Here is a 21264-nt window from a genome sequence, read left to right on the forward strand (position 1 = left end):
AACTGGTTTGGTTCATCTTTGAATTAGACAGGATTTAACTGCAACTGGAAAAGTTACATGAGAGAAATGATGTTGAAACAATTCCCTACCCCTTTCACCCCTCTGCATGTGCAACTTTTGAAATCTATGAAACAAATTTGTAGATACAAATTGAAATTTGAACTTTATGTTTGCCAGTTTATGACCGATTCAAACAAGGTCTTAAACCTTTTTTTTTTTTTTTTTTTTTTTTTTAAGTTTTCAACCAAATTAAGGTTGTTTTCCAGGTGGTGCTCCCTATAAGGCTAGATATTACCATTCTAAATCTAGTCTACTGTTGCAGGTTTCTCCAAAGTCCCACAGTTTAACTTCTAAAGAACAGCTGGTGGGCTGCTTATTGTGGAAAATCTTTATAACTGAGTGCAAATAATCTCAAAATTGCATCGATTGTATAATCTAAACCACTTACCACTTTATATACATTGATATCTGCTTAAGTGGGTATTTTTGATCAGGTTATAAACATTAACTAACTGTGTTCCTCCAAATCCTCAGGATTTGACCTGGTTTAGATTTTTCTCATCTTGAAAACACCAAATTAGTTTGTTTTGTTTTGTGTGTGTGTGTGTGTGTGTGTGTGTGTGTGTGTGTGTGTGTGTGTGTGTGTGTGTGTGTGTGTGTGTGTGTGTGTGTGTGTTTACACTTTAGCATAAATGAAACCTTCCTTGGAATATCTTTCTATTGAGAAAGCATGTCTGTTTGGTTTAGCTTTCTTCTTCTTCTTCTTCTTCTTCTTCTTCTTCTTCTTCTTCTTCTTCTTCTTCTTCTTCTTCGTCTTTGAAACAATCTTCTTTTTAAAAAAGTGGTCTTCTGAAACCTGTTAATTTGGTGATTAAATATTAATTAGCCTCAGTTTGGAGTCACAGAAGGATGGTCCCATGTTAACTTTTCTCTCAACTCCACTCCTGGGGCTCATGGATGAATGCTGATGTGTGGAAAAAGATAATCCCGAGCTGTGATTGGACTCATTATTTTCATCCAAACTCTAAGCTCATGCGCTTCAACATGAATGGACGTGAAGCGAGGGAGGAAAGGGGGGGCTCGTGAAACAAACATGCCATGTGTGCGCGTGTTGTCAGCTCGTGGGAGCTGCAGGCATGGGTGGCCAGCAGGCGGGATTTATTGTGGTGATGAATCCCGGAGGTTTCAGTAATTATGGCTGTCTCTGGACGGAGAAGGAGGGGGGACCCGGCGGAGGCGTTTTATCTTAATCACAGCTCAGCTCCATTCAAATTAATATGACAAGTTTTCCCCATCCTTATTAAAAGACGCATCTTAAATGACAACCCCCTCGCCTCCCCCTTCGCTTTAAATGCCTCGTCACGAAAGAAATATCAAAAATATTTTTGAAAATAGTGGAATAAGAAGCGGCAACCAGAAGAAGATATTTCGCGAGGATAATTTCTTCCCCGTGGGGCGCCCTGAGCCATCCATCCCTCCCTCCCACCTCCCGAGTGTTTCTATAGTAATTTCCAGCCAATGATCAGTAGGTGTCCACATCCCTGCTTCCTCACCTCAGCACCAATCAGCCACACACAGCGACAGGAGACACGGACCGAGCTGAGAGCAGGCAGACACACAATACAGCCCCCGGATCACGAGGAGGAGAGGAAACACCTCACCCCCTTTGCCATTTCTCCCCTCCTCTTCGTTTTTGGCACCTTTTGGCTTTTTTTATGCACTTTCCAACCTTTTTTCTACCGTCACCAGAAAGTCGATAAAATGCTTCTTTTGTTTTGAGCGCTCCGACAAACACACACACGTAAACACGCACACACGCGCGCCTTGCTCTCCTCCTCCGGCAGCCTGGTGTTTGTGCGTCTTCTCGCATCTATGCGATATTTCGTGGTAATGTTTCGTTACGCGGACGCAGGCTGGTAGCATCTTGGGAGCTCTTCTCAACAGGAACCTGGTAGGTGATGCGCCCTCTCCCTCTCTCTGCCCCTCTTTCTATGTGTGTGTATGTGTGTGCGTGTCCATATGCTCCCGTCCACTTGCATGCGTTTTAACCCCCGTGTTCCTGTCCTGATTTGTGTAAATGTGGCTGCCAAGTGATCCTAGCTGTGCCAGATTAATTTTTATAGGATTGTGTTTGCACTATTGCACCGCTCGCTCCTCCTGGGATTATCTCTGCATGACCTTTGATCTGAATGTCCAGCACACAGCAGACTGAGTGTCATTAAAGGCATCGTGGTGCAGCAGCTGAGGCACAATGGTTCGTCATCGGACGTGCAAGCTCTTTTACTTTTCTCTCCCCCTTCTCCTTCCTTCCTTCCTTTCTCCGTCTCTGTCTCTCTCCAGCTTCAAGTATTGAACATTTCTGTCTCTCTAAACTTTGTTTACAGGCTGAGAAATCAATGTCCGTGACTTGATTGCCTTTGGGCTGCGTATTTCGCTCCGGGGGTGAATTGATTAAGTAATAATGACCCTGAGGAGGGCTGATCATTAAGCCAAGGAGGTTTTGTTTACTGCCGGTCTGCGGGGTGTTGTGGATGCCACATCGACATTGAACCTGCAGATCTGGACTAGAGGCTGGATAGGTGGACTCCTAGTTTTACATTTTTGCATTCAAAACCTGAAATAATTCCAGGATTTTGCCAGAAATGACGTTGGATCCAGTAGAGTTTGGGTTTGTGTAAAACAGAAAATCAGTGTGAAGCAGAAACTGAGGGGATAGTGATATTTTATTGACTGTATATTTTTGTATTTTCAGGTAAAAATGTTTACCTGCTCTAGCATGCAGTTCAGTTTTGAGAGGACTTTAATAAGCCACACAGCATGATCTCCTCACTTCCATGTGTGCATATTTATAGTCTTTTTTTTTTTTTTTTTACCCGAGACAGCTGCTGGGTAGCACCATGGAAGTGATTTGAAATGCTTTAGTGTTCCAGCAATGGATCAGCTTTGGCAATTAAGAGAGAAAGCCCAGAAAAAGGTAATGGAAGTAGGGGGAGATGTGTCTAATGGGCTTTTATCTGTGGAAACCAAATCCAGACAGACTGCTGGAGAAAGAGAGAGGGAGGAAATGGAGCACCCCTCCACCACATGAACACACATACGCAGACACACATACACCTGTACACACACACTCTACACACACACACATCCCCTCCTGAGGCAGATGACACCATGGTTGGTCTGGTCCATGATGTGGATGTAAATCCACCGGTGGCTATCTGTGCTGTTATTGGGTAAATGTAATAGCGCTGGTCATGAATGAACACCAGGTGCTCCTAAGAGGCCAGACAGTCCTGTTTACATGCATGGACCAACTTCACTATTTTGATAAGATTAAAAAAAAAAAAAAGAAAAGAAAATATTTAACTATGTTCCTCCTGGCACCCAAAGCAGATTATTTTTAAGAGCTTATATCGAAGGCCTGAGGTAAAAGAAAACGTCTGTGTTGTAGTTTCTGCTGCCATAATCTGAATTCTGTTGAGGCTCTCCTCTAACTTCTCAAAATAGTGATATTTTAGTTTGGTCCCCTTGTGTATTAAAATGTATTTATTCGCTCTGTGAAGGCACTGATTGGACTTTCTTCCAAATGTGTAAGGATGCTTTGACAAGACATCTAAACAATGTTGAAAGAGTAGTGTTTTTTGAAGCATGCTAATTTTTCTCCCCATTAAAATAATGACAAGTTGGTCTGTCACAGCCATCATGTTATTGTCATGAGAGGAAGATCAGTTCTGACTGTTTGTGATAGTTCCAGTGTAAGACGCAGAGAATAAACAATGTGCCAGAAGAGCCGTCGGATGTTCAGCATAAAAGTTGAAATCTGATTAAAATGAAAACATTTTCCTCTTTTATGTGTAACTGTTGTTTGTTTTTGTTTGTTTTTTCGCTCTTAGCTCTGGAGAAGACAAACCAGGATGGTAACACATTGTTGGTAACCAGCTTCATATCCACAAAGGCCACTGCAACCTCACGATCTTCTCCCAAACATCGACCACCCTTCCTCCGCCATGTCTAACATAAACAATGCACTTTGCATTGAAAATGGACAGAACGCAGATGTTTCCCTCTTACAAAAGGATAATCTTCAGGATGGTGGATTAAGCCAGCTTTTGGATTATAACGCAGAAATGGAAAGGTACAGGTCTTTTGCAAACTTTTATAAAACCAATGGGGCATTTCCACAGACTGCTAAGATTGCCCGCATCACAACGCCCATTTTTCCCAGTGCTAGAATTGGCATGTCCCCGTGGAACTGCGATAACGCCATGCTCTGGGGAAGGAAATCAGCGGCAATAAACCCTAATAGGACCAGCATGCATAGAAATGACTCCCAGAGGCCGGGGAAGCCTGGCGTGCCGCCAGAGACGCTGCAAATGGCAAATAATAATTTCCTCTCTACCTTATCCCCCGAACACTGCAGACCTTTAGCAGGAGAATGCATGAACAAGCTGAAATGCGGCGCTGCTGAAGCAGAGATAATGAATCTCCCAGAACGCGTTGGAACTTTTTCCGCTATCCCGGCTTTAGGGGGCATCTCATTACCTCCCGGGGTCATCGTCATGACAGCCCTTCACTCCCCCGCAGCCTCAGCAGCCGTTACAGACAGTGCGTTTCAAATTGCCAATCTGGCAGACTGCCCACAGAATAATTCCTCGGTATCCAGTGGAAACCCGGCGAAGAAGAAAAGGAAAAGGTGTGGGGTCTGTGCACCCTGCAGGCGGCTAATCAACTGTGGTGTCTGCAGCAGTTGTCGGAACCGCAAAACGGGCCACCAGATCTGCAAATTTAGGAAATGCGAGGAGCTGAAGAAGAAGCCGGGCTCATCGCTGGAGGTGAGAACCGGGGCTCTGCTTCCCCTTCTTTTGTTATTATCCCCTCGCACTCCAAAGCATTAACCTTTTCATCCAGTCACGTTCTAAGCCCTTGAAAATTGTTTCCATGCCCACCCATGCCTGAACATCCCCCCGGCTTCTCAAATCTGCCTACCCGCCTAGCCTAATTGGCAGTAATTAGGGGTGTTTGTGTGGAGCGCAAGCTGAGCTTGGCTCAGACACCCCTAATTGCTGCCAGTCAGGCTGGGGCTGGAACGCATCCGAACAACCCCGAGCTTGGCTCAGCTCCAAGCAGGGCTGGGAAATGGTTTTCAGCAGAGAGCCATCCCTCTCTGCACCCGGTCATTTTAACCAATTATGGAAACCGTCTCTGGATGGGGAGAATCAATATCCCACAAAGCCTCAGCCTCCGACCACCAAGAGATGCTGAGAGTGATGGCAGGGCTGCTGATGGTGTTTCTCAAAACAGCCCCCAAGTTTTTTTATAAGGGATGGGAGGTTGATCCTCTCCCACTGATCCTGCATGAATTGATTTTTGCATATACAAGAGGGCTGAGATGAAATCATTTTATATTACATTTGTGTCATTATGGCCAATTATGGATCAATCTAGAGGGTGATGTGCATCAGAAGGGTGCGGAGGCAGAAAAAAGTGTCACTAAGGAGAGAGAAAAACATCTTAAGCAGTGGCTTAATTGACAAGTAGCAAGAGGCTTCATTAGGACACAATCAGAGGCTGTGTTGTTTCGTAAAGGTTCATTTTAATTGATTTATTTTGCTGTTTGCTTGTGAAGCGGAGAGGAAGATGTGGTTTTTCTCTTCACTCTCAGAGTTTGAACTTGCTGTCTGACTTTCACTGGAGGTTCTGTGGATGAGTCACCAACACAGGCAACCTAAGGCCGCATGATTTGCTCATTAATTAAGTAATTACACAGTGAGGAAAAAAGAGGTTAATTATATAATATTACCTAATGTGCTCATGGAAAAACATCATGTAAGGTTCCTTTTGTTCTGTATGGATGTGACTGCAGTTTGTCAGTGGACTGAATCCAGGAGAGGATTTTGAAATGCATGTTGTGCGGATGATGCTTTGGTTTCTTTGTAACATATCTGACAATACAAATACCAAAAATGATGTTTTTTGTTTCTCATAAGTGATTGGGACATTAGGGAAGGTTTCAGAGTACATAAGATGTGTACCTGGTGTAAAATGCTAAAGCTAATTTCTGACTGGCCTGATGTGACATAACATGATATTGTTGTGTTCATAACTCTCATAAGTTAGGTGTCATGTGCTTCATAACCCATTTCATCATGATAGTTTCCTGCTCAGGCTCCTTGTGTGTCTTTTAATGCCAGAAGTCCGGATAATCAAAACTATGCAATTTGTCATTTTGACAGAGATTTTGAGTGTGGGACTGTTTCTAACCTCTCTGCTCTCAGAATGTAGATCAGTTTTTACAAATACATCAGCAGTGAACCAAAAAATTAACCTCAAAACAATTCGAATACCACAGTTTGCTATTTTGAGGGAACTATTCATGCACAGCAAAGTCTCTTAACCATTTCTATACAGAGGGGGCAGACCTGGTGACCTTTGACACGACACAGCACGACACAGTATGATATGATATGATATCATTATTGGCACCATAAAAGTCTTAATGTACAGTTATGGTGAGACATATCAGCATGAATAAGTGCAGAAAGCATAGCACAGCTTGAATTCAAAGAACATGTCAAATCTGTGCAGAAGTATTAAAAATGCCAACTTCCAGATTAACAACTTGATTTAAAGTGAAAGTACTGTGAAAAATGTTTGTTTGCATTTGATGCTGATATGAAATCCATGATCTTAGAGTTTAAAAGTTTGTGTCATGTTTATTTTACAGTTTCTCATCACTGAAGCCAGCTGAAGCAGCATGTCAGAGGTAGCCTGCAGGTTGCAGTATTTTAAGGGCTTTTAAAATTCAAAATTAAAGAGCTCACTGATGGGTTAAAGGTTGTAGGTTGGGCATGTAAACACCAGGGGCTACAATCGGAAGCTCATTTAATGTAGACTGAATTTATCATGTACCAACAGGTGTCCCAAACAGGTGTCCAGGAAGCTGGCCTCACATTCATAATGCATGGGTACACGCACTTTTGGAAAACATCCATTTGCAAAGACAGTTAGAATTACCCAGGGTGTGAAAAACCCCCAAACAAATCCACACTTGCTTTTAAAAAGCTCCTCCACTGAGTTCAGTAATTCATATGATGGAGCTCTGCTGCTGTAATTGTTATTTTTGACTCTGCATCTGTAATTACAGGTGCACCTTCTGCTGCGGAAATAGGTTTGGAGTTTAAAGGCGTCTCAGAGGTGTGAAGTGCTGCTTATGCATCCACAAACTTTTTATGTGACCTGTAACAGAGGCTTCTTCTCCTCTGGAGTTAATGGTCGCTCTCGTTTCAGGGGGGATTTGATTGAGAAGTGGGACGAATCAGGTCCTGAAGTCAGTTTAGAGGAATAACTTTTGACTCTTTCTCGCATGCACTCACAGATGCACACAAACACACTTGCATCCTTGCTCTTACCAAACACTGACGAACAAACAGGCATGATCTGAGTGCACCTTTTGCCTCGGAAGAAGACGATAAGCTACTGGCAGCCAGTTAGATTTGGCTGTCAGTGTTTTCCACATGGGAATCACCCTGAACTAATTATATCTTAAGCAGCGGTGGAAAATGCAAATCTGAATTTTACTCACACCCCTGAAATCGGAGAGCCAATTTAATCTAATACCCCCTTTAATTTAGCGCGCTAATGCAAGGCCCTAGAGAATTGCCCTGTGTCACTGCTGTGCTGTTCTGCAGCAGATCCTGCTCCCTCTCTCTCTCGCTCTGTGTCTGTGCTGCTCTCAGGCTCCAGGATGGATTAGTCTGGCAGAGGAATCTCATCTAACCTAACATTTCCCGAGCAGTTACCTTTGCGTAGCTTGAGCTCCTATAGCTCAAAGGTCCTTCATTAACTTTCAAATGCAATAAGACTTGTATGAGGGCACATTGCATCTTCACCCTGCTTTGCCTCACCTGTTTGTCTCAACTTCTTTTTCTTTCACACCAAGACAAAAGAAAAGGGGTGTCGTCTTTCCTTAATTTTGTAGATGTAGAAGTTATTCCTGTCAGCTTGTGTCCCAGAACAGAAACAGTAACACAGTTGTGTTAAAATCGACTTCAAATGTTTGCACACTGTCATTTTCTGATGCATAAATTGTGTGTGGGACCTTTAAATGACAGTGTCTAGATCACAGGTTATGACCTTAGTGAAGACATTATTTAAACCTCTCAGTTTAAGTTGAAGGGTTTGACGACAGCACAACCACTTTTAGAGCAAACTGAGAAATAAGTTATGATGATAATCTTGTCTCTCCCATAGACTGTATAGAACATGGACGTAGTCTCGCTGACGTCACCCGTCTGTTTCTGGAAACGGAAAATGAAGCACATCGGCTATAGCGGCCATATTGGTAGTGGCAAGGGCTTCACCTACAGCCACAGGGCGCCTGTCGGTCACGTGACCCTGAGCTGTGCCTCTTATTGGGGGAGCTCGCAATCTTAATATCCTCTGAACGGCTGAGTTAGAAAAAAATTCACGCCCCATACAGTGGGTGCCATTAGTTCAATTAGTGACTCAGACAGGAGACATTTTTTGAACCAGGCTGTAAATAGGTTAATTTCTGCTTTGAAAATGGCTTTTTTTGGCTTGGTGTGTACGTGACTTCCGGTACTTACGGGTTTAGCCTCAAGCGAACACTCAACAAACAGCAGATTTAGCACTTCTGCATTGTCTCATATTCTCAGACCAGAGGTTGCCGCTTGGTCTCTCCTCAGATTTCACCTTTGGTCAGGGGAGTTAATATCAAGCTGATATGCACTGTTTTCAAGCTGTGATATGTTAAGTTATATCTTCATTTGAACTAATTCAGTCGTCTGTCAAAGAAACATATTGAGAATGCAACATTCATAGCAAGACTGTGTTTGTTTTGGTGGCCTGAATTTCAATAGAATCCAATTAATATGAGAAAACATACTTTTTCTTTTGTTATTGTGTGTTTGGGACAATTTTTGTGTTTTGAGTCTAATCTCTTACTATACTGAACAGTGTAATCATAGATTGACTATTTGACTCATAGCATTCAGGCCTTCTACACATGTAGCCACATGTAGCTGTTTTTCATATAAAATAGGTTTTACCTGAATAAAAAAAAATATTGCATTGTTTGTTTTTTTTCAATGTCATGACAGTTATCTTCAGTCATTTCCTTTCACAAACATCTAGCAGTATCTACATATTAACAGTGAAGTAATGTGAAGTTTACACTCTAGTTCAGTAACAATGAGTGGTTGATTATCTGTAGTAAACCCATCTGTAACCCACTCACTAAAGCCCCCTTTACACTCACATTACTCTTTACACACAAGCAACATATTACAACCCAGATATTCTGTTCAAAGTCAATTCAATACCTTAAAATATCAAAGCAATATAAACTTTATTAAAGTTAAATTCATAAATGAAAATGAATCAATGGAATATGTTCACGCACCATTTCGCAAAGGAGAGTGAGGCCTCAGAGAAAGTCTCCATGTTTCCCAGACAGATCTCAGAATCAGGATTAAATATTCTGTCAGGTTTTGTTTACCTAGCTAACTTAGAGAAATAAATGCCAATAAAAAAACATTTGTCTTTCCAGGTCTGTTCAGGGCCCTTTCAGTGGAGCCTTTGGTCGCCAGCCCTTCTTTCCCTTCACCCTACCACAGCACAAATGAATTTAAGTATAGGGTTTGTAGGGTTGAAAGAATCTGTCTGGATCAGTGCAATGTCTGTTAAAAATCAAAGAAGTATCAACTTTTTCCATCAAGGACAGTCATTTTACATAATAAATTCCACAAAACTCTTAATTTGCAACAGAATAGTGTGAGGAGTGAGGGCCTCTCCATCTGTCTGAACTGTCAGACATCCAATCAGACCTATTTTCTGTTTTCACAGGTATGATCTTTGTTTCTTTTTAAATTTTGCACGTCACTGATCCCCAATAAAAGAAGACCTCAAGTCGGGAGGTGAAATGTACCGATACTTTTTTTTTTTTTTTTTTTTTTTTTTTTGAGCAAATCCTCTTTAACTCTTCATTTTACAGGAGAGTGGCATCCAAATTGAATGTCAGCTCAATGGGCTGTTGACTGAATCAGCGGGAACAATTTGACTCTCATTGTGGAAAGAAAGCTATGAACTAGAAATTAATTAAAAGAGCTTCAATTTGATTTTAAGAATAACAAGATGTAGAAAAAAAAGTAGAAAAATAAAGTAACAAAAATCCAACTGAAGAAATTACTTATTTCAATTAGAGAAAGTCAAAGTCCAGCTTCCAGTCCTGAGTAGAAAAAAACAGCATCCTATAGTGTCCATAAGAGGATGTTCTTTTTCTCCCTTTCTCTCCTGCTGCTCTTTGTGCTGTGTTGATATGACGACATGAAATGGGTGAGATGAAAAGGTGGCACGGCTGCCTGGAAACCTTTGCTATTGTGATAAAAGACAAGGCCCCAAAATGCTAGAAAGCAGGACCTTGAGGAAAATAGCTCAGATTCAGCCCCTTAATGAGAGCACGGGAGCCAAATACGCAACGGCAGCCAGGTCTAATTTGTTTTAGGTGTGCTCAGAATAGATAAGGACGAATCTGTGGCCTTCACCCCCTCCCCCCAACCTTTGCCTCCCTGGAGATAACACTGAGTGCTGCCAGCCAATCTCCGTGGGCAAAGGAGAGGGGGTAAGGAAATTTAAAAATAAAAAAGAAGAAGAAAAGGCCTGGGGGACAGACGGCCTTTAGATCTGCAGATCCCTAACTTACTGGATTTATTCAAGCTCTAAGACTGCAGATTAATTTGGTCGCAGAGGTCTGGAGGAGTGTGAAAAAAAAAGGAAAAATAAGGCCTGAATGCTGCCACGCATCTTAACCTAAAGGGCAACCTTAAGCTTCTGTCAAGACAATGGGATTTTGCCACCTGAACCATGATGCAGACCGCTTAATTATACAAATCTTCCCTGCAAGCTACCTAAGAGCACAGGACCCCTTATGCATTGTCATGCCCTTTTTTCTCCCTAGTCTGGTCGTGCCTTGTAGATTTTCTGTCAGCTTCCATTTGCACTGAGTAGCTGTCGTCCTCAGGCCTATCTCTGCATTCAGGAAGGCACAACAGCACGGCACTGTTAAAGAATTCATCGTTTTTGCCACCACAACCAATTAAGGCCAAAGCGTAATCGAAGGCGTCTGGACGATGGCCTTACATTATGTGGTCCGTCGCCTCCTCTGGACTTGTTTGATTTAACATCCCTGGTTCAGCGGTGCAGGAGAACTCATTGTCATTGTCTTTATTATGGTAGGAACAGAAAGAGAGGCAGACTCAAAGAGAGAGGCAGGGATGGGGGTAGGAGGCAGCCCAGTGGAGGGTGGACAGCGTGAAAGAGCAGGTGCGGGAGGACGTTAATGTGTGGCACTTTAAATTTTAAACAGATGAGAATAAATAATTGATGCCGACTCTGGCTGAGAAGTTAAAAGGTATCTCATCATTACTGGGAGCCTGTATGAAAAAGTGTGAGAGAAGAGTCGTCAGCCAATGCATCATGGGACAGCAGTGAGCTCAGCATGTCACAACAGGATCTTTATACACTTGGAAAAAAATTAAAAGCTGATTTATTTTCATTTCTGCTTTATGCATACGCTCAGATGCAACGATTTAACACTAGCATGAAGTTTTCTTTTACAGAGATGTTGTTTCACTGTTTTAATGTAAGATGACAACAGGAAAACTGGGGATTGAAATTGTGAAACTGCAAGAGTTAGATTAAAAATATTTACCATGGTATTCCAACGAGACACGCACCGATCGATCAGTGCCGATTTCCTTAATTTTGGGTGATCGGTGATTGGGGATCGGTGATCTGCCCCCCACCTCCGGGAAGGCCTGACAGCCAGCCAATGTTGCTTATTGCTCTGAGACCTAAAATTCAGGACACTTCATTGGTTGTTTAAGTTAAAACATAAAGATTTTATCGTTTCACAGGTATTGTTTGATGATTTTCAATAAAATAAGATTGGAACAGTGTAGGTGTATGCTGTCAGTAATAAAAAATACAAAAAAAAGTATTGGCCCAAATCAGTATCGGCAGGTCAGGCCTTTTAGAGATCAGCGATTGGTGATCGGCCAGAAAATTGTGATTGGTGCACCTGAATTCCAATATCAATTTTTTGTTACTGTCCAAAACACAGGAAAATTTCAAGAAAGGATGAGACATGTAGGAAGCAGACAGAATACTGAAGTGTCTTGCTGAAGAATAGTGGAAAAACTGAATATGTAGCGGGTTTTCTGAGAGGAATGTAGGTCTGATAATTTTCCAAACAAAGGGTTTACATGGCTTTGTTTGGCGATGGTTGAAATCAGCACAATTTTACATTCATGCTGACCCCATTTGCAATGGTCAGTAACCTAGCTTGATAGATAGTGTTTCACAGTGTGACATTGTTGGCAGTATTTTGATCTAGATGACGAAGCTACAGTTGTATATCAGCTGTTATTGGTGGTTATTTTAGAATATAAACTAAATTGGATCAATGTGTAACCAGCACAGTGGAAGTCAGTCTGCAAAAAGGACTGAAGGCAAGTGGTGCTAGCTCTGCTTAGCCATACTCACTAAACCAAGTTGAAATGGTTTACCCAAGGACTCCGTGATTCAGTATGTTGAGTTTTTTGACTGTAAGTTTTGTCTTACCTCAAGACTAGTTGGTAAATTAGAACATAAATTTACTTGTATGCAATGCCTAGTTGTTGCTTTAGTATCATCCCATTGTTGGCAAGATGCCACAGAGCAGATGAGGTGGTTCGAAAACTTGGTCGACTCATGGTTGTCAAGTTGGATTTAGGAATCACATTTTTTGAGTAATTTACAAGTGTTCATTCAATTTGAATATGTTGAAGAAATATGCCCTGGTTCAGTCAAAAGCACAGATAAGTGATCACCACAGAAACCTGAATAAAACACAAGGTGTTGATGGTGTGTTCTCTTTGTAAGGATTTGTATCACAGCTCATCTTTGCTTGACTTTTCTCTTTAATACTAAACAACAAAATTTGACCATCACATTTTACATGTTGTTAATGTGTCCCAGTTTTTCCTCAGTCAAAGTTCTAACTGCCTTCATGAGAGGTACCACTATCTGTCTGTTTTATGGAGGTTTGGATACTTCTTGTGCTAAAAATGATGGTGTTTATCCGGCCCTGAAGAACGAAGTTCATTAACCAGACCAGTACATTTAAGAGTGAAGACCAGAGATGGTTTTAGAACAGTTGTGTTTTTCTGTGGAAACATAACAGTCTCTTGGCACAAAGACAGTTTTATGGGGCATGCCAGATCAGTGCTTTAGCAAATTTGTGAGACATTTTCAACTTTAAACTTGAGTCTGGAGTAATCTGTTTCTGATTTTTCTAAGTTTTGTGACCCAACTTCAAGAAGTACTGAAATAATACACAATTCTCCTCATCACTAAGCTGTTTCGCAGAAAGACAAGGCAATGTCTCAAGACGTCTTGTATTTTGAGAAGCCTCATTCTCAGTGTTTGCAGAGCTTGCTTTGTAATAGGTTATCCATCAAAACTTCTTCTCCTTTATTCGGCTGACCTTAACACAAAATCATGTAGTTATGAAAACAGACCTTTAGTTTTTAGTCTTCTTTGTCAGTGTAAGTGCTGGTATGGGATTTTGGCCGTGCAATTTAAGGATCAGCTGCTTTTGAAACTTAGGTTTTCAAGCTTGGTTGGCAGGAAATCAAACCAAGAAAAAAACAAGATCTCAGTTTGGATGCTGAGAAAAGATTTGTGTGTTTGCAAACGGTATAAATGACAGGCTTATTCAAACAATTGTTATGTTTTGTTAAAGTAGTAACAGTTTCTATAGATCTTTTCATATTTCCCTCTTGCAGAATTAATTCCAAGACATATAAACTTGTTTTTTTGTGCATAGAGAAGATTATTGTACTGACTTTGGTAGTGTGAAACAAAAAACTACAGAACAGTCCTTTATCTGGTTAACTTGCATCATCCCTTGGTACAATAATGAGTTGCAGAATAGAAAAATCTAATCTTTGTTAACCTTGTTGTAGTTTGCAAAGTAGATGAAAAGTAATAAAGAGGGCAATAGGATTTCAGTCTGTGGATGCTCTAACTGCTTCATATCTGTGGTTTAAGATGCAGTAAATGACAGACGGCTCGGTGCCATTCAGCCACGAAAAACTGATGTGAAAGTCAATTTGTGAGTGACGAGTGTGATGGGAGGGATCGGCCAACGTGCTTCTAGCGTCTCAGTTTCTGCAAGTCAAATCCTCGCATGCTGCCACCTCCTCTATTGTGGCTCTGCTCTCACATTATGAATATTTCATAGCAAGCATCTGACACCATGCCCAGAAACATATTTCAAGGTGTTTTTTTTTCCCTGATAGAAACCCCGGGGTTAGAGAGTGTCGCAGAGGTGTGAAGTCAGCGTGTGGCCCCCAGGCAGAGGATGGGATTTATGATGCAGCGGTTGATGACATCAGGTGGATATTTTCCTTCCTGAGCAGAGACCCTTTGTCCTCAGCTTGATGTCACTCCCAAAAAAGACCTGTTTTGTTAACTGTGTTGTGTTGAAGAGATAAATGATTTCAATCTGCTCACAGTTCAAGCTGTGTTTTGACAAAGTGTGACCAGTTTCCCGACTGATCTGTAAGTGGAGAGACAAAGTAGGGGGGAGTCTGTTGGATTAGCTCTGTCTTAAAGCAGCCTGAAGCATTTTTCATTGCCCACTGGCTCTCTCCTAATGACATCTCTCTGCCTCTCTTTTTATCTCTGTCAAGTTTCACCTCCATGAGTAACTATGGCCTACTTATGTAATTCCTCATTTCATGTTGGCTTCAGGTGGAATATTAGTCTTATGACTCTAACTGGATGACCTTAATCCTTGTTGGTTTTTTCTGCTCAGGAAGTTAAACCTAGTGAGCTGACCTTTTGCTGTTCTTATCTAAAATACAAAACATTAAAACAGCGTCAGAACTTTTGAACACCATATCCCACATAACTTCTTGAACTGGTCAAATGTCTCATCAAAGATTCACATGAAGGTCTCTGAAAACCTGCTCAAAGAAGACCAGACCGGCTTAAGAAACATCATAAAGTTTAAGAAACAGCCTTGCTGATGGCATAAGCATGTTTGAGGCAACTTTTTTTTTAGCAGTAAAAGCTCCATCCGAGAGTAACGCACCAGAGAGAAAACAAGATTGCAGAAACATCTGATAAAGAGAATAAAACTTTTGTGTAGAAGTCTGCTCTTGCTGTGTCTCAATCCTCCTACACGTCTCAGATTTATTTATTGACCTGGAGAACTGTGAGGAGATGCTGGCTCCAAATTATTTTTCATTCAAATATTGTTTTTAATGTTATGGCTAGACTTATTTATCAAAGAGAGATGGCAGTGTCTGGGATGTTTTTAAACTTGTGTCATCATACAGACAAGGTTGTGTCTGTAGTTCTGAAAAAATTAAAGTATGTGCTGATTCAGGAGGGAGAAAGTAGGGTGGCCTTATATTCAGGGTGTACTAATTAGGTCTTGTTCTTAACAGTGGTTATCTGTAAAGCTTTTGTACCTTTCATGACTGGTGGTGGCTAGATCTCTAAACATGCCACAGGGATGAAAGATTGAGAGACACAGTGATTGTCCAGAATAAAGTAGCCAGAGTAAACCAAGTCTGTTATTAAAAACAAAAACTGAACCCTTTAAATCATCTATTTCTAAGAGTTACGTCAAAAAAAGAAGTTTTTTTTAATTAATCTGAGTGCTCTTTGTCCGTTAAAAACCCTGTCCTACTCTTATTTTGAACAAACCAGTAATAAAGGCATTAAAGATAAAGGCAGTAGTCAAAGTAATCCAGTCTTTACTCTGAATATGAATCAGAATTTACCAAACTGGATGTAGAGCTATTTATCTTTAGCTTCCTGGTGCTGCTGCTAGCACTGAAATAAATACACTTCTATCCCTGTCAGGCAATGTTTCTACCAAAATGCATTTTGAGAGTCACAGTTGCTCCTCTCCTTGGTCCAAGAGTTTGCACTGAAGGATCAGCTTTCTTCAACAGAAAAAAAACAGCCCATACACATTCCCACCTGGGTGTCACCTGGTACAACCATAGATTGACCTTCTGCCCCCTGAGCAGCTCCACTGGAGCAGGTGGAGTTTGAAACCTTTCTCAGGGGCGCATCAGTCATGCTAATGAGGGTAAATCAATGCATGAGGGTTTCATATCTGTTTGAGTCGCCAGAATGTAGACTTTATGCACCGCACTTGACAGGTGCAAACATATTCAAGATCTTATTTACTGAACTGACATTTTTGTTTCTCATGATTTTGATGCCAATTTTATTTGACTCAATTTTCCTTTAAGTGAGAGCAATTAAAGATTCGACTGAGGCTGTGTGCATTCTCTAAGCCTAACCTAAATATGATGTTGATTTACAGTAAATATGCAGAGCTCTGCATATAGACCCTCTGAGTTTAAGGGCTCCCACACAGATGCTGAGAAATCTGCTCAAAACAAGGAGGCCTGCTCCTACTTTGCATTTCAATTTAACATTTCAGAGAACTGGCAGCACGTTGCCTCGCTTAGCCCTCGCTTCGTTACACCCACATGGCTTCTTGCCGTGCTTGCTGACGTCTTCCGCTGTTCAAAGGGCTGCAACTTGGCGGAGAAATTGGGGAAATCCATACTCGATCCCTCAGGTATCTACACACTTTAACGCGTGTCCTGCTCATCTTCCCCCTCCTCCCCTGCTCACCAGTCCTACCCCTCCTCCATGCCCTTCTCCCTCCCTCACACTGCTCTGATGTCCCTCCGTGGAGCTCAATTGACCTCACTGCTGCATCTCTTTGTTTAGTTTTAACTGAAATTTCAGCAGCACCTGAACAGCAGCGCTGCTTTCTCCAATAAAGGATTTGCTCTGGGAGGAGAGCTGGTTTTGCAGCTGCCTGACATAAAATTGCTTTACTCAAGTGAGGACTCTGAGCTTATATAAACAGAGGCTGGCACTGTTGTACTTAGTAGCAGGTAGGTGATCCCAGCTACAGACTGCAGCCTCTGACCCAAGGGTGCTGCCTCAGTTTCAGCCTGTTTGTGTGGGCAGGGATTTTCCGTGCATCATAAATGGAAGAGACAGGGCTTCTTTAAGTCACCGGCTCTCAAGTCATGGTATCACCTGGTGTTTAAGGTTGTATTCTGTGAAACACGGTGAATCAGAAACTACTTCATCAGTCTCATTGTTAAGCTTACCACTAAATGTCAGAACAGTATGAACAGATATGTTTAGACACTTGGATGTGCAACTTCTTCTTCTTATAATGGTAAATGCAGCTGATGTTGAAAAGCAAATCTTTTGATCTAAGCCACTCTTGTTAATTATATGCATTATTTTTAATGGGTAAGCTTAGTTTTACCAGATGCATCTTTGGTCAGATATGCTTTAGTTTTATTCTGCTTTTGTTTTGTTCATTTGGCAGTTTCTGTGTAAAGTGTGACTTTACTGGTTTGTGAGGATAAATGGAGGTCAGGATAAATGGTTGTACATTAATATCACATGATCTACACAAATGGGACTGGAGCTTGCGTGCTGGGTCTCCTGTGTTTTTGAAATTTAGGCCACTGGGTCGAGGCAGAAGAAAGACTGCAGATTTGGTAAATGCTGAAAACCAAGTTTTGCGAGTTTTGTGTCATCATGTTTATTAGCAGGAGTTGAGACTGAAACAGTAACAGACATCAAAGCCCTGTTTCCATCAAGCAGTCCAGTATGGATCAGTACATTTTGGTATGGGTAAAGCCTGTTCCAGTTTGCGTTTCCACAGCATACTGTGCCCTTCTTGATAGGCAATGTGTAAGCCAGTTGCAGATAGTCGCATCAGCTACATAAAAGCATGAAGGCATAGTAGTGCAACAATGCACCCCACTAATAAATTCAAAAAAAGAAGAAAAATGGGGCATGGTAAACAAATAATAATAATAAAACTTAATTTGTTGAATACTGAAATCTCAGAGGTTTTCAATTTACCATATTTATTTTTAATATATAACCTTGCAATGCTGAGTTTATGTCCAGCGTGGAAAACCAACAACTCTTTCACTCCCTCACAGACACAAGGATGTGTTTAGGTACCTAAACATGGTATCATTTGATTTATGTCAATTGGTACTTGGTACTACTGACGGAATTCGGTTGGTACCTATAAAGTACCTAACTTGGTACCCATTCCTACAGAAGGGTACCAAAAAGTGGGGTGGTATGGGTTGATAATTTGGGTCATAATTTAGAAGAGGTCAAAGGTTTTAGTCTAAGGGCTCATCATACCAAGATGGACTGAATTGAACTGCTTTGTTGAAAAAGGACTGTATTAAGCAGTGACCAATACTGGTACCAGTATCACAGGTTTTGCTTTGAATCGGTTGTAAAGATTTCTTTGTCAAAGTTTGTGTGAGGAGCTTTCAATTTGAAACAAATTGTGTGTACATGTTTCTGTTACACAAAGAATCTTATTCTGCTTTCAAATGCAATACTCAATCACAATTTTTCCTGAGGAAAATGTGAAGAGAGGCCAAGTCAGCAGACGACTGTTATAACCCATTATCTGACTGCTACCCTGCGGTCACGGTTTCAGGATTTAATTGAAACTTTGTGGAAACGGTCCATCTTCATTCTGATGGTCTCAGTTGTTGTAGGTCACCAAGAGACATCAATATTGATTTCAATCTTTTGCATTAGAATAAAAAAACCTCTCACAGTAGCTTTAGATATCAGTATAAGTATAAATAGCAAAGAAGCTGAAAATTTAAAAAGTTCTGTAAAACTTCACTTCATATGATACTGAAGTTAAAACTTTTATATTTAAAGGCACTTGTCAAATTATACAAGAGGTTATTATTGTTGACAGTAAAAGCGATATTATTTGCGTTTTTTCACCATTTCAACTGTTTGTCTCATTCATTTTGTCATTCTTTTGAAGAATAACTGCTTTAACACATTAAATGTAGTTAATATGAAATATGTGGTCAAAACAAAATTCATTCATTCAGGTCATATGAGATAATTTTACCCTGGCTGTGATCAAAATTTGAGGCAGCTTTTTTTTTTTTTTTTAAGAAAATTCAAATTCATCTTCCCTAAGTAACCGTGTGTCGCTCAACTCTCAGTGCTATCAAGTAGCCTGCACTGAGGCCATGCCCCAATCAATGATGTCATAAGCCCAGCAGGTGTTTTGCTGCTGGCAGCTGAACAGAAACATCTGCTGTGATATCACTGATTGGGGAGAGGTGAGCAGCAACTTGTGCCCTATTTCAAACATTTGGTTCTTGGTGTTTAAGTTTCGATCAACATATACCCTCTTCCTCATAGAGTGACTTATCGCTGTCCTGTACCAGATGTGCGACGCCTGTTCCAGTCCACGGTCCACCCAGTAGCTCACTGTTTGATAGAAAGTGTATTTTCTGAAGCCACCGAGGCTTGGCCTGTCTCGCTGCAGACCCTCTCATATGGAGGGCTGGTAAAATATACGTCCTACAGGAATACTGCGCTGTAATTACATTCCCCTATTAGCATACGGAGGATCGGAGTCACACTGCACTCAGCCTCCAGCAGCACTTTGCCATATGGTCTGTCTGCGCTTCTCAGGCGAGATTTGGCAAGACTTCTGCAGAAGGTCAAATATCAAGTCAGAGGACGGTGCCAGAATTGCATCTATGCTAATTGCTCTCCCTCTCTTTCCCTCTGCTCTCTCATCCATCTCAGGCTCCTCGCTCTTTTTTTTTTCCCTCTCCTCCTCCTCTCCCACTGAAGTAAGTAATCTGCTTTAGGATGTTTCTGAGATGGAGATGGATTTGGTTTTCCTCCGCTGCCCCTCAGCCTAATCTCCCCCCTGTGACCACCCCGCCTCTCTCAGGCGCGGCTATTAAGCACACCATCATACAGCCCTCCCCTCCCTCATACATGCCTAGTCAGCAAAAAACCTCCAAATTCCTCATTACTCACAAACATCCGCAATACACTTAGCCAGATTTGCTCCGAAGATGCCTGGTGCAAGGCTGGACCTTGAATTAAAGATTGTAGCCTGAGTTCAGAGCTTGAACACAATGGGATGCTTGGTTCCTTTGTCAATATATTGGTGTCAAAAACCGAATCCAATGGAATGGTTATTTGACTTTCTTAAATTCAGTGCAAAGGAAAATCTTGTGAAATTTGACATTAACGATAGAGTGTTCATCATAGAAATAATGTCATACCAACTTTTATAACACTGATGAAAACATTTTGCTTATTGGTAATAAGTCTGCAGAAATTGTGCATCTTAATTAACTATAATTTTTATTATTTTAAGAATTTTTCACCAGTAGATAAGATTAAATGATAGATTTGGATCCAGCATTTTCAGCGTCTTTAAAAACAGCATATATGACATTTGCATACCCACACACCATAAACTCCCTACTTTCTCTGAATCAGCTGCTCTGTCTGACTGACTGCGATATAGAAATGGGTTGATTCTGAGAATTTTTTTTTTTAATGTTCGGCAAAACTGTAAAAAGTATTATTATTCTGTCTATGGCTGTCCACTCTGAAAAAAAAAGAAGAAAAAAAAACACAGTTACAGCGACAGGACTGTGATAAAAGAACAGCATTAATCCCAGAGCATTATGATTTTTACTTGGTGTTATCTCTTGATGATGTTCCCATTAGGGATTGGTATCAAGTTAAGTATTTTTATAGGTACTTAAACTCAAACGATACCATGTTTAGGTACCTTAATGCATCCCTGTGACTGTAAGGGAGTGGAAGAGTAGGCGATTTTCCATACTGGACATGAACACAACATTGCAAGTTTATATTTTGAGAAACAAATATGTTAAATTGAAAAACTTAAAATTTTTATTATTTAACAATATTATTAATATTTATTACCACATAAACACACACAAATATACGGAAAATTGGTACCATTGAATACTGACATCAATTGCCAGGTACCCGGCATTTGTACCAAATCATTTCAGTTGTGGAAGGTCCCAAGTTACCACATTCAACTCATACTTTAAAAATTCAAACCCCAGATGATAGTTGATAGTTTAATTTACCAAGCTTTAGCTATTTGTTTAAAATAACTCAAAACTTGTTTTTTTCATGTCAGTGTAAAATTGAATAAACAGAGGTTTTTAGGAATCTTAGGCTTGGAAGGTGTTTTTGAAATTCTCTGTTTACAGTGTCCTTCCACCTGTAAGTACACTCATACTCGTTGACTTGTGGATGTGGGGTCAATATGAAGAGAAAATAATGTTTCCAAAA

General features: G+C 40.9%; 1 protein-coding gene across 3 annotated transcripts in view; it reads left to right on the top strand.

Moving 5' to 3' along the window:
• cxxc4 (CXXC finger 4) overlaps positions 1-21264 on the top strand; it is a 55515-nt gene that overhangs the window by 23670 nt on the left and 10581 nt on the right. For 2 of the 3 annotated variants that reach the window (XM_074694952.1, XM_074694944.1), the window contains exon 2: positions 3891-4829. In XM_074694952.1, the coding sequence (XP_074551053.1) occupies positions 4005-4829 (825 nt within the window). In that variant the 5' untranslated portion in view covers positions 3891-4004. Of the gene's footprint in view, positions 1-1308; positions 1952-3890; positions 4830-21264 lie in introns of those variants that run through there. The other variant, XM_074694935.1, reaches the window with a different exon arrangement.

The sequence above is a fragment of the Halichoeres trimaculatus genome, unplaced genomic scaffold, assembly GCF_033239565.1.
Source record: "Halichoeres trimaculatus isolate MK-OKI-2021-1 unplaced genomic scaffold, fHalTri1.1 fHalTri1_scaffold_2, whole genome shotgun sequence".
In the NCBI taxonomy this organism is placed as follows: domain Eukaryota; kingdom Metazoa; phylum Chordata; class Actinopteri; order Labriformes; family Labridae; genus Halichoeres; species Halichoeres trimaculatus.